General features: G+C 38.2%; 1 protein-coding gene across 1 annotated transcript; it reads right to left on the reverse strand.

The window, feature by feature from the left end:
* Positions 1-341: 341 nt before the first annotated feature.
* On the reverse strand, positions 342-10869 carry LOC136678075 (NLR family CARD domain-containing protein 3-like). The gene is made up of 15 exons (XM_066655903.1): positions 10796-10869; positions 10186-10266; positions 9912-10025; positions 9407-9499; positions 9120-9233; positions 8121-8620; positions 6497-8039; positions 6197-6370; positions 5696-5869; positions 4405-4513; positions 2863-2927; positions 1889-2059; positions 1438-1611; positions 1163-1209; positions 342-889 (listed from the first exon to the last, which is right to left on the reverse strand). The coding sequence occupies exons 1-15, from the start codon at positions 10867-10869 to the stop codon at positions 342-344; spliced, it is 3981 nt and encodes a 1326-aa protein (XP_066512000.1).
* Between the last annotated feature and the right edge of the window lie 4735 nt (positions 10870-15604).

Genomic DNA, 15604 nt, shown 5'->3' on the forward strand with positions numbered 1-15604 from the left:
TGGTCTTTGTCTTTTCCCAGTACATTATAGCCTGAAGTCAGTAATAATAATCCCGAAGTCAGTAATAATGTCTAACAAACTTGGTAGAGACACGTAAGCTTATTATGAAGAGAATATCAGCATAGTGCACTGTATCTGTTTAGTTTGTGAGTTGCTAATGGTTCAATTGCAAGGAAGAAAAATTGCACCCTTGCTTCATTCCTTAAAATGTATTAAAAACTGGGAGGAAAAAGACAAAGACAGAGACTGAAATTTAAGAATGTGTTTATTTACACATTTACAAATAAAGTCATATATATATATATATTTGACTTATATATACACCACACACTATTTTGGCACTATTTTAACTGACACAAACTCACTGAAGAGTCTGAACTCCAAAGATTAAAGCCAACACAGAGGGGTTCAGTGAAAGTGGTGTGTAGCGTGTGCAAGTGTGTGTGGATTTGTGTGTCAGTGGAGATGCTGTAAAAGGACAGCGTGCCAGCCTCATAGTCCACATACATTCCTACTCTCTTAGACCTGGAGGGAGGAGGAGGGATATCAGTGCTCTTCTTATTGTGAAGGACAGAGTAACTGTTATTAGAACAGATAAGGCTCCAGGATTTTTCATTTCGTCCAAACCTACAGTCCTCACTGACTCCCTTTCGCCTGATTGATTTATATGCCACTGAAATATAAACCCCCAACCCCCCACTCCACTCAGTTTCCCAGTAACAGCGTCCAGTCAGACTCTCTCTACACAGAACCTGTCCCCAGCCATCGAATCTCCCTGGATGATCTGGATAGTTCTCTTTCTTCAACACACGGTTCACCTTCCTGTTCCCCTCAGACAGAGAGAGGAGTGTGTTCACTGTATCTTGGTCCAGTGTGAGCTCACAGGCATCTGCACACAACAAGATATACAACACACAATCAGATATGCAACACTCAATCACAGCAGTAAGTTGAGAATAGGAAGTATAAAATTTATAACGTGTGAAAGATTTTGAGAGAGAGGGATGCAGAAGGAGAGCAAGGAATGAAAACAGAAACAGTAAAAGTGGGAACGAGCAGTATAGTGGAACAGAGACAGGTGGTATAGAAAGAAGCAGTCAGAATATAGAAAGTAAAGAAAAAGAAATAAAAAGGGAACTAGAGAGAAAGCATGGGAACTTACATTTTCTTGGTCCTGGTTGTATCCTGATTTTTCCTGCATGCTCCAACCTAAAGAACATAAACACACAAATGAGAGAATGTTCTGAGTTGATGTTTGTCTTTACTGTCCTACAAGATGGTAATCAGCTGACAGATCAGCCTCTCTCTTTACCCAAGTGTACAACCCATACAGCCTCAGATAACAAGAAACAACCACATTCATGAACATGAAGATAAGCCATATTCAGAGACAGGAGGGCTTTTGCACTGGGACACACTATAGAAAGCTGTCCGTACCCGAGTTTGTCCAGTCTGCAGTGTGGATCCTCCAGTTTAACAGAGAGCAGCTTCACTCCCGTCTCCCCTGGGTGATTGTAGCTCAGATCCAGTTCTTTCAGGTGTGAGGGGTTTGAACATAGAGCTGAAGCCAGAGAAGCACAGCCTTCCTCTGTAACCATACAACCAGATAATCTGCAGAGAGCAGGGAAAAAGTGATGCATAAAGTGAGATTCAGAAGCATTAAATTCTGTACATTGTGAATAAATAAATGTCAAACATGATTGAAGTGTTTATTAACATCACACATAACAGTTAAAGAGGTAAGATTTTAGTTAAACAATGATAAAATAGTTGGTTGTTTTATGATATAGAATTCCAGCACGTTTTGCTTAACATTTTATCTTATTTTCTAAATAAGATCAAGTTGCTGAAGCATTACATATCAAAAATTCATTCATGGCAATCTGACCTGAGTGTCTCTAGTTTACACTGTGAACTCTTCAGTCCAGCACAGAGCTTCTCCACTCCTGAATCCTGCAAGTCATTGTTACTGAGGTCCAGTTCTTGCAAGGAGGAGTTTACCAGTAAAATTGATCCCAGAGTTTCACCAGACTTTTCCCCAAGTTTACACCAAGCTAGTCTGTAAAGAGAGAACACTACTCAATGAATTGTTACACAAACATTTCTGAAAGTTGAGGAGCATTTTAACTTAATGAACAGGTTTTCCTTTTTTTTTTTTAAACTTTACAGTGTCACTGTTTCTTTTTTCAAAGAATTTCATTTTACGTATGAGAACCAGCTACTGCTAGTCTCTGAAAAAAAATTCTGCTCTCCTCTAAAAATTCATTTGATTTGAACGTTATGTTTTACAATTGAAAAAATCAATGTGATCAAGTTATGAAACTACAGTAGAGATTTCCTCACAATGACCCAGTATTTCAGTCAGAAAATAAAAAAATGCAAAATGTGACTCACCTGAGTTTCTTTAGTTTACATTTTGAACTCTTCAGTCCATCAGAGAGAAGTTTAACTTCTGATTCCTGCAGCTCAGTGTTACTTAGGTCCAGCTCTGTCAGTGAGGAGTTTGGCGATTTCAGAGCAGAGAAGTGAACTTCGCAGGAATTCATGGTGAGTTTATATCTATTCAGTCTGCAAAGCAAAATGCATACAGCATATTTCAAACAGAACCTGGACTTCAGCCTGAGATAAATAAGATTAGACAGTTTAAAACAGCACACTCCTTTTATTGGTAGTCAAGATTAAAAATGTGAAAATAGTTATTCCAAGTAATTTTGAAGCATGTATATGGGTCCTTTCATCATGAATTTTTCACACAATGTGAAGGACAGCTGAGGTGTTTAAATAAATGGTCTTATAAAGAGCTTATTGTACTTCAATGCCGAACATTTTCCATCCAGAAATGAAATTAAAAGAAAATCTTACCTGATTATCTCCAGTTTACATTTTGAAGCCTTAGGCCCCCCAGAGATCAGCTCCACTCCTGAATCCTGCTCTGTGTTTGGTGATGTCAGAGCAGAGCAGAGAGTTTCATAGGAATTGAGGGTAAATTTACAATCTGTGAGTCTGCAAGGTACAGTAAATACAGAAAAACGGTTAAAACAGAATTCAGGCTCATACGAAACAAGAATTATGAGACTTTCAAATATTAGTATTTTTCTTAAAAAAAAAAAAAAGTACATACACTATGTGCTCAATCTGAATATTAAGAATGTTATTCTGAATATTTCTAGTACTATTAACATTACTTTTCCACATAGACCTACCCCCACCCAAAAGGAAAAACTATCCCTTTTCCTTCCAGTTCAATAAACAGAAATGGAATGAGTGTCAGTAATTCACTAGTGACTTGTCTCAGTTCCAGACTAACCCCTATACAATGGAAATGTCTTATCCTCTTTTTCCAGAAATGAAATCACAGAAATCTCACCTGAGTAGCTCCAGTTTACAGTTTGAACTCTTTAGTGCCTCAGAGATCAGCTTCAATTCTGAATCCTGCAGGTGAGTGTTACTGAGCTCCAGGTTTCTCAGGTGAGAGTTTGGTGATTTCAGAGCAGAGCAGAGACATTCATAAGAATTCATGGACAGCTTACAGCGAGCCATTCTATAAGGCAAAAATACAGTGAATTAGTGAAATTTAAGCAGTGAGTTCAGATATTAAAACAATTATAAACATTTCAGCCTGAAAATAAAAAGTTAAAAAAGCTTGCCTCACCTGAGTATTTCAACTTTACAGTTTGAACTTTTCAGTCCATCAGAGATCAGCTTCACTTCTGATTCATGAAGTTCAGTGTCACTGAAATCCAGCACTTTCAGGGAGGAGCTTGGTGAGTTCAGAGCAGAGAAGTGAACTTCACTGGAATTTATGGAGAGTTTATATCCATTGAGTCTACAAAGCAAAGTAAATATAGCACAGTTAAAATATGGATTTCAGTCTCACAGGAATCAATTTAATATCAATGTAACAAAAACAAAATAGCTAAAGTCTTCTCAGAAAGACAACTGAAGTAGTGCCTCTTAGTGTTTAAGCACCATTTTCTTATGCTTATTCCATTATTATTATTCAGATTACATGATTCGGGTGATTAAAGTATCACAGATTATTTTATTTAAAAATTATAAATCAGTTTAGACCAAGAGTTCCAAATATGGGCAAATCACAGTCTACAGGATGTCATACAGATTCAGTTGTCAATGTCACTAGATGACATTGTGTGCTAATAAGCATATATGTGATCTTAAAATTGACATCATTCCTCCTAATTTCTAAGCCAGAATCTGCCTTATTATGACAATCTGTGCTAAATCTGCCCCTAGTGAATAAATCCAGTCTTAAATGGAGCATGAAACGCTTAAGCCCTCAAAGATTATTCATTCAGTAACGAAATAACAGAAATCTCACCCGACTATTTCCAGTTTACATTTCGAACTCCCACGTCCCTCTGAGATAGACTCCACTCTTGAAACCTGCAGGTCACTGTCACTGAGGTCCAGTTCTTTCAAGGGTGAGATTGGTGACTTCAGAGCAGAGCAGAGAGTTTCATAGGAATGCGGGCTGAATTTACAATCTGTGAGTCTGCATGGTAAACACACGAGTAACTGAAGTTAGAATACATCAAGTAAAATTGAAGCTAATATGAAACAAAGATTGAGACATTCACAGTAGTATGAAAGTGTCACTTTTAGTTCTTAGTTCTACTCTAGCTGCTCTCCCCTTGAGAAAAGTGCCTCATCCTGTTCTCATGTGATTTGTCAATATTTATAATCATTGTACAGGGTGGGCCATTTAAATGGTGAAAAGAAAAACAATGGTGTTCTTGGTTTTTCCATATGTATCCATATAAAATGGCCCACCCTGTAGTTCCCTTTGTACTTTGTAGCATTACTAATTCTAAAATTTATCTAACATTACTGAAAACTAACATTTCCAATGGGTTGAAGTGATGACTCAAGTCTGACTGTACATTCCAATTGTTTTGATATTTGTGGTCAACTCTTAGCTGTGTTCTTTAAGATATTCCTTCATATAAACACTTACTGAAGGACTACGATAAACTGCATTGCAGTGTTACATATTTATTTTTTCCTGTTTTCCTTTAATTATGCACCTGCAGAATTCAAGAACTTTGTGGTCAAATGATTTGCATGTTTAAAATGTTTCAGTAACAATGCTTTTGTAGCGAAGAACAGATCGTGAAAATGATAAATGGGCAGAAATATGGTCAAAACAATTAAGACCAGAAAAGTGAGCTAAGTAAAAAAAATAATAATAATAACACCAAGTGTAAGTGATTTGTTTGCTTTAGCATATAGTGTCTGTTTTCATGTTTTGCAGGTCAAATTTACCTGAGTAATTTAAAAAAAAAAAAAAAAAAAAAAATCAGAGCATGTATTCAAATTTTAATAAATGAACCAGCAGAGGCTTTATACATACACACAGGCATTGGAACTCTTAATTGTAAAACCCAAAACAACAGAATTGCTCTGTTAAAATTTGCCATCTTTCAACGCATCATTGTTGTCTTATTTTATTATTTTTTTTAGCATTCACTGCACTGTACCACCTCTTCTTAAACTATGAATGTCACACCTGACACATTTATAGCCTTATTATCCTTATGCAATGCTAAAGTTATTCATTTATATGTAGTTGACCATTCCTGTGCTGACTACCCAATTCCCTGGCTTAGGGAAAGACCCTCCTTTACAGAATGGTCTTAACATTATCCATTCTGACATGAAATCACAGAAATCTCACCTGAGTATCTCCAGTTTACAGTCTGAATTCTTCAGTGCTTCAGAGATCAGCTCCACTCCTGAGTCCTGCAAGTTTGTGTTATTGAGCTCCAACACTTTCAGGGTTGAGTTTAGTGATTGCAGAGTTGAGCAGAGTTTTTCATAGGAATTTATGGAGAGATTACAGCCAGACAATCTGCAAGGAGTTGTAAATAAAAGCATAGTAACTTTAAAACACACATTAAGTAATTCTGCTTCACAGGACTCAAGAATCATGAAATAATAATTTAAATAAAAAATAACTTCTGGTCTCTAGAAGCTACTGATTTCCTTCATTAATTTATCATCAGCAAATGTGACCATCTCTATAAAAGGAGAAATTTTGCTACAGAATGCCAAGAAAAATAGATCTCAGCAGTCATCTTAGAGAAGCCGTTGTAGATAATTTCTGCCAAAATCAAAAACCCATTTTTACAGAACGGTCTTAACTTTTACCATGTAGGAACAAAACGAGAAATCTCACCTCAGTATCTCCAGTTCACAGTTTGAACTCTTGAGTGCCTGAAAGATCAACTGCAATCCTGAGTCCTGCAGGTCAGTGTTACTGAGGTCCAGTTTTTTCAGGGGTGAGTTTGTTGATTTCAGAGCAGAGCAGAGTGTTTCATAGCAATTCATGGATAGGTTACAGCTGGGCAATCTGGAAGGTGAGATCAACACAATGTGAAGTACAATTAAAACAGAATGTTAAATTTAGTCTCACAGAATGATGAATGATAAGAGCATCAAGACTGCTATAATAAAATTAATGAATTTAGACACTCACATAGCCTTTTTACAGTTCCTCACAGCTGGGATCAATCTCCAGTAGCCCTTCTCGTTGGTATTGTAATTCGTCAAGTCCAGTTCATCCAGCACCTTGTCTGAATTCACAAGCACGTAGGCTACTGCTAAACACTCTCCAGTAGACAGTTTATTTGGGTGTTTCACTGATTTGAAATCTTCCTGAATTTTACTGGATAAAAAGCAGTGATTCATTTCAGTGAGACAGAAGAACAGGTTGATAGATCGGTCAGAAGGAAGATCCTCCATTTGTATTATTCGTTCAATGTACTGAATTGTTTTCTTGATGATCTCTGAGGTTCTCACAGTATGTGTCAATAGACCATGCAAGAGTTTTTGATTGGATTCCAGTGAGATGCCCAACAGAAAACGGAGAAACAGATCCAGATATCCATTCTTACTCTTTAAAGCTGTACGCACAGCTCCTTTTAGCAGCCCTTCCAATGTAACACTCTCAGAGGTCTTCATGCTTCGAGGTTTCAAAAAGTGCAGCTCCTGCATGTTCTTGTTCACATAGCAGTGAAATACATAGAAAGCAGCCAAGAACTCCTGAAAGCTCAGATGCACAAAGCAGTAAACCTTCCTCTGGTAAAGCACAGATTCCTCCCTAAAGATCTCAGAAAATCTACAAATCCCAGAGTACACTGAGGCGTCAGTCACATTAATCCCACACTCTCTCAGGTCGTCTTCATAAAACATTACATTGCCCTTCATCAGCTGTTTGAAAGCCAGTTCAGACAGTTTCAGAAACATGTTCCTGTTGGATCTCACTTGTTCCTGTAGAGCTCTTCCCTCATCTCCCTCCTCATATTTAACATTCCTCATGACTATCTGAGTGCACAGGAAGTGTGAGTACATTGCAGTCAGAGTTTTAGGGATTTCGGTGGTCCCTTGTTTCATGATTCTCTGAAGCACAGTTGCTGAGATCCAGCAGAAGACTGGAATGCGGCACATGATGTGGAGACTCTGTGTTGTCTTAATGTGGGAGATGACACGCTCGACTTGGTGTTGGTCACTAATCCTCTTCCTGAAATACTCCTCCTTCTGTGGATCATTGAATCCCTGAATTTCTGTCACACGGCTGATGTACTGAGAAGGGATCTGATTGGCTGCTGCTGGTCTGGAGGTTATCCAGATGTGAGCAGAGGGAAGCAGGTCTCCTTTGATGAGGTTTGTCATTAACACGTTCACTGAAGACACCTTGGTCACGTCTGACACTTTCTCACATTCTGAGAACTTCAGTGGAATTCTGCTTTCATCAAGGCCGTCAAATATGAACATAGTTTTACACACGTCATATTCCTTTGTGTCCAGACCTCGGAGCTCAGGATGGAGGTCACACAGAAGTCCATGAAGACTGTACTGTTTGTCTTTAATCAGGTTCAGCTCTCGGAATGGAAGCACAAACATGAACTCTATATCCTGATTGGCTTTTCCTTCAGCCCAGTCCAGAATGAACTTCTGCACAGAGACAGTTTTTCCAATTCCAGCAATGCCTTTAGTCAGAACACTTTTCAGTTTTTCCACTTGTGGGAAAATATCTTCTTTTGTTTCTTCTCTGACTGTCACAGCTATGATATTGCCTTCTTCCATTTCTCCCATTGCACACTGTACAGGGTTAAATACGTCTAAAAAGTGAATTGGTGTACACGGCAAGTGCTGTTTCCAGGGTTTGTTTTCAATCTGTAAAACTTCATGTTCTTCATTCAGTACTTCTCTCTCTCCCTCAGTGATGTAGAGCTGAGTGTAAACTCTTCTGGTGAGGATTTTATTTCCTTGTGTTCTTAATCCCTCAAATATACCCTTGTACTTGTTTTTCAGGCTAATTTTATTTCTCTCTGAGATACTGAGCAGTATGTCATCAGCCGGTTTGTGTTCATCCAGCTCCATGGACTCCTCCTTTGGTGTATGTTGTAAATGGTATGTTTTAAACCTCTTTCTGCAGCAGGGACAGGTCAAGTTTCCTGAATGGACAGACTGGTCCCAAAGGGTCCTAAAGCACAGCCTACAAAAAATGTGTCCACAGTTGATAGAGACGGGATCTGTCTGAATCTGCTCACACACTCCACACATGGACTGATCCTGGAGTAGCCCGTCCCTCCCAGAGCTAGAGGAGAAAATAGAGTAAGAGACTATAAGTGTGGGAGCCTAAAATAATATAGTACACATAAAAGAAATATAGTATACATATACAATGAAATACAAAAAGTTAAATATAGTTCCTGTCCAATCTTAACTATGGAAGCTAGTTTCCACCACATTAAAAAAGATCAGCGTAAGGTAGTATCTAGTAAGACAGAGGTAGCCAGAGTGGTGTCCTTTAGTGACCAATGGCTATAAAATATCCAAAGAACAATGGGAAACAAATGTTGACTGTCTATAAAATGTGTGAAAAGTCATCCCACATGTTCCTAATTTCATTCCTTTTATCCAGCAATTTACTGCTATTTCAGTCTCTGTTCACCCAGTTCCATCTTCAATTGTCCATTGAATCTGCTAAACATCCCATCGCTTGGAAATTTGGTCCAGGTCCAAGTCAAGGTTTTTGGCTGCTTCTTGACAAATGTCCTAATGAAAATAACTACCACGTTGTGTTAATGTCTCACCTCATGTCAGAATGGATTCTTTTATTATTTAATTCAGGAGGAAGAAACACTGCATTTTCGCTCTTTACAGACACACAGCTGGGCTCCAAAGGTTCTGCTTTAATAGACTGCAATCTGTAAATGCAAAGTGGGGGCACAACACAGAGTATTTATTATGAGAATTTGTAAACTGCTACTACATCAGACAACTGCAGCTTTAATGACCATCTAAATGAACCAACAGAAGTGAATGTGCACAGCTGCGTATAATTAAATATTTAAACTGCATGCTCTGGCATCATCAATACCTTTGAGGTGAGGAGGGAGAAACGTTGTGTTGTTGCTCTTCAGATACACAGAGCTCTAGAGGTTCTGCTTTGATTGTCTGGAGACTGGAAATGCTAAGTGGGAACACAAGAAAGAGTTGTGTATGAGTATTAGCAAACTGCTTTATCAGAGAACTGCTACGTTTGTGAACCGTCCACCTAATAAAGTCAATTATCTAAAGTGCATCAATTGCAGAGACACATTTCACTGTACAGAAATAGAATTGGATGCTGTTGCAGCTGCATTTGAACCAACTAATAACTCTGTTGCTTTTGTAATGCGTTAAAATGTCTCTGACATTCTAAATCATATTTAATCTGAGTTTGGATAAATGTATTTGTCCTGTCCAATCATCTAGAGACCTTTTAAAACCTGCCAAAGAACTGTGACTTCTTTGCATTGCTTGAAAACCAAGACATGACTAAATGCTGCTTGTTGAAAAATGTCCTGCTGAAAATCAGTACTATGTTGTGTTACAGGTCTCACTTCAGATCAGAAACGGTTCTTTCATTACTGAAATCAGGAGGGAGAACAACAGAGTTTTCGCTCTTCACAGTAACACAGCTGGGCACAAGAGATTCTACTTTGATAATCTGGGGTCTGGAAATGCAACATGAGGACACAAGAAAGAGTTTAAAAGGAGAATTAGAAAACTGTTGGTGAACATTTAGATGAATCAATAGAATTGACTGATTTTGCATAGCTCCATATAAACATATTTCTGTTGCATTCTCAGCAGAGATGGAGCACAATTCAATACCTTGGTGAAGAGGGAGAAGCACTGAGTTGTTGCTCTTCATAGACACAGGGCTCTAAAGGTTCTGCTTTGACTGTCTGAAGACTGTAAATACAAAGTGGGGACATGAGAATTAGCAAAATGCTTCTTCAGGAAACTGCTACATTTGTGAACCTGTCCCCTAATGAACACGTTCAGATACTTTAACGTCCGTCAATTGTTGACAGATATTCCACTGCACAGTTTGTATTATCTCTATAGACAATAGAATTGGATGATTTTGCACAGTTGATTATGAAGTTCATGACACGTAGTGACAAGCAGTTGATCTGTAATCTACAAAATGTTTCATCTCCCTAATCGGTTTAAAAGAGTTGTTGATAAATCTACACTGCACAGACACATCCAGGGAAATTCAGTCCGTCAAGGGAAATTCAGTCTGTAATTTTCTCAGGTGTGGAAAAACACAGACATGAACAATCTACACAAACCTGAGGTCAACTTATCCCTTTTAAATAGAGCTTTAGTTAAATTAATGGTTTTCCCATTGTAATATTGTAAAAGTGCTAGAACTGTAGCAGATATTGTTAAAGATGGGAAAATTAAAGGCATTTGTAGTGAAAGGTGGCCTTACTTTGAGGCCAGTGTTTCTTCTTCACTGCTGAAGTTACAGGGCTCCATCATGAAGCTTTCACTCTTCACAGACATATTTGGGTATTTCCTGTGAAGAGATTTCCTCATTGTTAAAAAAAAAAAAAAAAACTAGACTGGATGCAAATGAAGTTTGAATAAAATTTAAGAGGCAAAGGCAAAATAAATCAAGAAGTTATGGGTCAAAAAACAGCAAACAGACACTGTTTGAATTTTGAAAATACAGACAGAAAATTTAAAACAATAGAGAGATAAAATTTGAAAATAAGAAGTGTTTAACAAGGACACACACTGTCACAGATGTGAGACAATGAAAAACACACCCTGTAGGTATCTTTTGTTAACTGAAATGCTGCTTTGTGGAACAGCCCCCAGTGTGCATCAAAGCTCTGATCATAGTGACTTTACCGGCTGTACAAAATGGGGACCATCAGTTAAACACTCACTGTTGTCACATTATTCATTCCCTTTCTGTCTGCCCACAATCTGGAGCTTTACAGCATTTTACAGCTAATCTACTCATTGAAACCTTTCAATGACAATTTCAATGTCCTAGCCAATGTGACCAAAATGATCCAATAGTTTATTAGCAAGCTGTTATCTCTTATGTTTAATGCCTAGCTAGCTAAGGCAACAACAGTGTCTTTTTCTTTTCCATGAGATAAAATACATCTTCGTTTCACTGGGAGGTTTACATTAATAATTCCTAATGTAAATTCCCTTTTCTGACTGATACTGGAGGATTTATACATTTGGCATGTTACAAAGCTCTGGTGTTTATCACATGCTTTCTGGGCATAAATAGCAGCTAATTTATGTTTTACGCTCATTAACTATTCCTGAGGCTTCCACGGCTTCTCCTGGCTTGTACTTTGTGGATCCAAGCATCACTACATTTGAGTAGTTTGCCCTGTAGGAGTCTTGGTGATGCAACAACAAGGCTTTTCTAACAAACCTAAAAAATAAATCAAAAGTCTCCCTCAATAACTGAGAAAAGTTCAAAGTTTTTAGCACTAACAAAAAACAGACTTCTCCCAATCACAGAATAGACAGCAATCACAAAATGCTAAGTTTTACCCATGATACACATACACTTCATTATTTTCAGAGTGAGTAAACAGTTACAAATCCCAGTCTTCCCTGTCTCAAGGGGCTAACAGTTACAAACAAATTGTGTTCCCTCACTTTAGCTGGACTTACATTCTTTCTCTTTACTATTATGCAAAGGAGAATATCAAACCAAAATTTCTGTTGAGTTTGTAATGCTGTTACTCACCAAGAAGCTGAGTGTATGATGTCCAGGTCACGGCACCAAGTTGTTAGAAAGTAAGTAGGAAGAGTCAAGACTCTGTATGTGGAAATAAATTCAAGTCAACTGCAAGCAACAGAGAGTCACATAAGAGTACAGCTGAGTCCTCACAGTCTGCCGCCACTAAAATCTAACTAGAAGAATTTTAGGAGGGTCTTATATACATTGGGCCTTAGGGGGAGGGAGTAGGAGGAGGGGTGGGGTGATGATGTAGGAAGAGTAAAGGAAAGGAGATGTTGGGGGTAAAGTTGGGGGGTGACTGTTAGCACCTTAAGATAATAAGACAATAGAGGTGTGTGAAAATGTGATGGGTCATGGAGGGAGAAGGGACCATTAGGGACCATTGGGTAACAAAAGGTGAAAACTAAACACAGTTTCACTCAATCATTATAGCAGATATATATATATATATATATATATGATTTTAGATATTTATTTTTTTAAACTGGCCATTCTAGGAGGATAATGTGTGAAAAATGAAATAGCCAGCTGAATAAATCCTTTTGCTGTTTTGTTTTAAAGCTGGACAAAATTATCTTTCTCTGATATATTTTAAATATCATAAAAACATGCATTTTACAAAATAGTACATTTACAAGAAAAGGAAAAACCTTAATTTTCAGTGAAAGTGAATGCAAACAAATAATAATTTTGGAGCATTTCTTTTAGACCATGCATCATTAGGTTTTTACACAATGTGAAGGACAGCTGCGGTGTTCAAATGATGTAGTAAACTAAAAACAAACAGAAATGAAGACATGTTTTTACCTGGACAACTACGATATCCCCCTTCACCATATGTAGTGCAGGGTGTATATCATAAAATAACATGTTCTGTGCTCTACTGGTGTACATTGTATGTAAGATAATACAGGCATTTAAATTCAGATAAATGTTTCATGTTTATTTGTCTAATATTCAGTGCAATGTCTGGGTTTATTCCTAGTTGTATAACTATGAAATGCACTATGTAATGAGTAGGGCACTATTGGGGACAGAGAATGAAAAAGGGCACTTTTCTACCAGATTAAGTCTGGTCCTTGAACTGGTTGTGTTGAAGGTTATTAGAACTTTTGTGCTATACACCCCACCCCCAGCAACCACTGGTTTTAATGGGAACATTTGGGCTGCTGCTTCCAAGTTCTGCTGTTTTAACCAGGTGGTCGCCAATACATTATTGTATGTATCATCAAATATTCTTATTACACAATCCAACACAGGACATTTTCAGCCATCAAAACTGACTGTGTGTGTTTGGCATATGCTGTGTTTAACTCCCTATTCTTTCTAGCTATCAGCACTGGCTCTGGAAGCGTTTGAGCTCAACAGTATTTTATTTGTAACCTATGTAAACGTTGATATACACAAGCACTTCTGTTAATCGCTCTGGATAACTGCCGTAATGTAAATGTAAACCCAAATGTAGAACGCAACTATCCCCCTGAAAACCCAAAACCAAACACCCCCGGTCACTTTGAACTCATTGTTTACCCGCTGCCCTTTAAGACTTCTCATCGAGTAAGACAACTTCAGGTTTTGTCGCAGAAGATGCACTCGCCGTCTCAGTAGTCCCACCGCTGAACAACAGGAAAACACCATGTAATTCTCTGTAACTCCCTGCGCGCATTGTGCTCCAAACACTGCCTTTAAATCCACCGTAACCGCTGCGCAAACATCCCGAGTGCTGAGCGGCCAGGCAGTGCAGGATTCTAGCGTATATTCTTCGTGAATACAGAGCTTGAGACGTCCATTGTTAGACCGTGGTCGTTTTGAACCAATGAAGGGATTTTCACACCACACCCTCTCTCCCCCTTCTCTCTCGATTCCAGAGTTTAGCACTAGAACAAACCGCCGCCATTTGGCAGTTATAACTTTAAACCCCAAAGAACTGCCATTTGGCAGGTGTGAACAGCTCTTCTTGCCTCCAGTGTTATGTAAATGAGGGCATGAGTAAACCCATGAGTCACAGGGGTTGACATGGTTGAGGATCATGTCCAAAGCCTGCTGTGTACTGTAAACCTTTGCCATCTTTGCTTCTCAGTCAACAGAGTAAGTGAAATATGTGGTGACGTGGCTTTTTATCCACATGGAGGTGGATACACACATAATTGTTATTATCATCGTTCACGCTATCACCCATCACACTCATCCCTGTTCACTGTTACCTGGTACTGGCATTGTTCCATCTAACAACATTTTTTAAATAAATATAGAACCCATCTCAGTTCCCTCCATGGTGTATATTTGCAATATTGTACTATAGTGAGAAATGTTTATTCTATTTTATTTCACTCAGCATGTAGCCAGATAGGCTATTTACTTCGGTGCAGTTTATTATATAAAGTTTATGCACTTTATTAACAAGTTTTCCTGTGTCTGCAGTCATCTTTCTCTTTATTCTAAAACTGACACAAAGACATTATTTGAACTATAATTCCAAAACATCTCAAGTCTACCTCCTTTGTACTAATTTTGGATAGTTTTCTCACTGATGATTGGTCAAAATAGCTAAAGTTCAGATTTTTAAACCATTATTTTAAGTAATCTTTTCTTTTGAAAAACTGCAAATAGGTAAAGATATTTTGACACAGATTTATACAAAAAAAAAAAACAACAACCCTCAGCTACTTGTAAAAAAGACATTTTCACTTAAACATTTTTAAAACCCAAAGTAAAAGAATCTTATCAGGACATTTTGTCTTGTTTTAAGTCAAAATAGTCAAAGGATCAACATAGTTCACACTATCACTCATCCCCCCCGTTTAGCACCTAGTAGTGGCTTAATGTACTCCATTTGGCAGTCTCTGGTAGAAGAAGGGGTCATATGCAAATCCTGGTAATTATAGTGTTAGGTGGTACTCCAAAAATCAGGATTTCTCATTTTGCCCCTAACTTAAGCCTAAAGTTGAGGACTCTGTTCTTCCACTATGTCATTCATTATCTGTAACCCTTATCCAGTTCAGGGTCGCGGTGGGTCCAGAGCCTACCTGGAATCATTGGGCGTAAGGCGGGAATACTCCCTGGAGGGGGCGCCAGTCCTTCACAGGGCAACACACACACACATTCACTCACACCTAAGGACACCAGGCCTTCCACTATGTCCTGTCTTGCTAGTTCTGTCTAAGTCAGGGATCAGCAACCTTTACCACTCAAAGAGCCATTTGGACCCGTTTCACACAGTAAAGAAAACACTGGGAGCCACAAAACCCTTTTGAAACTCTAAATGAAATAACACTGCGCATAACAGGTTTTTTTTTTGCCTTTGTGCTGTGTATAAACAAACTATACTGTGTTACATGTATGAAATCAATGAACGACTGCAGAGAAAAAAAAGACGTTGGGTTGAAGGTTAAGTAAAATACTCAATGTCTATTTGAGTCCTTGTAGTAATGGAAAAAAACGAAGAACTTAAATTAAATTATCCACTGGTAGCAAACAATGCTGTCCTCTCTCTGCGTGCCGTTGTTACACCAAATTCTGTGA

Source organism: Hoplias malabaricus, chromosome 2 (assembly GCF_029633855.1).
Source record: "Hoplias malabaricus isolate fHopMal1 chromosome 2, fHopMal1.hap1, whole genome shotgun sequence".
NCBI lineage: Eukaryota > Metazoa > Chordata > Actinopteri > Characiformes > Erythrinidae > Hoplias > Hoplias malabaricus.

What these genes read in the sequence shown, in the direction of transcription:
- LOC136678075 (XM_066655903.1), bottom strand. Translation starts at nt 10,869, where the DNA reads ATGTCTGTGAAGAGTGAAAGCTTCATGATGGAGCCCTGTAACTTCAGC. An exon ending in TCTCCCTCCTCACCTCAAAG is followed by an intron (nt 9,234 to 9,406) that starts GTATTGATGATG and finishes TTGCATTTACAG; the next exon opens with ATTGCAGTCTATTAAAGCAG. An exon ending in TCAGTGACAGTGACCTGCAG is followed by an intron (nt 2,928 to 4,404) that starts GTTTCAAGAGTG and finishes AACACAGAGCAG; the next exon opens with GATTCAGGAGTGGAGCTGAT.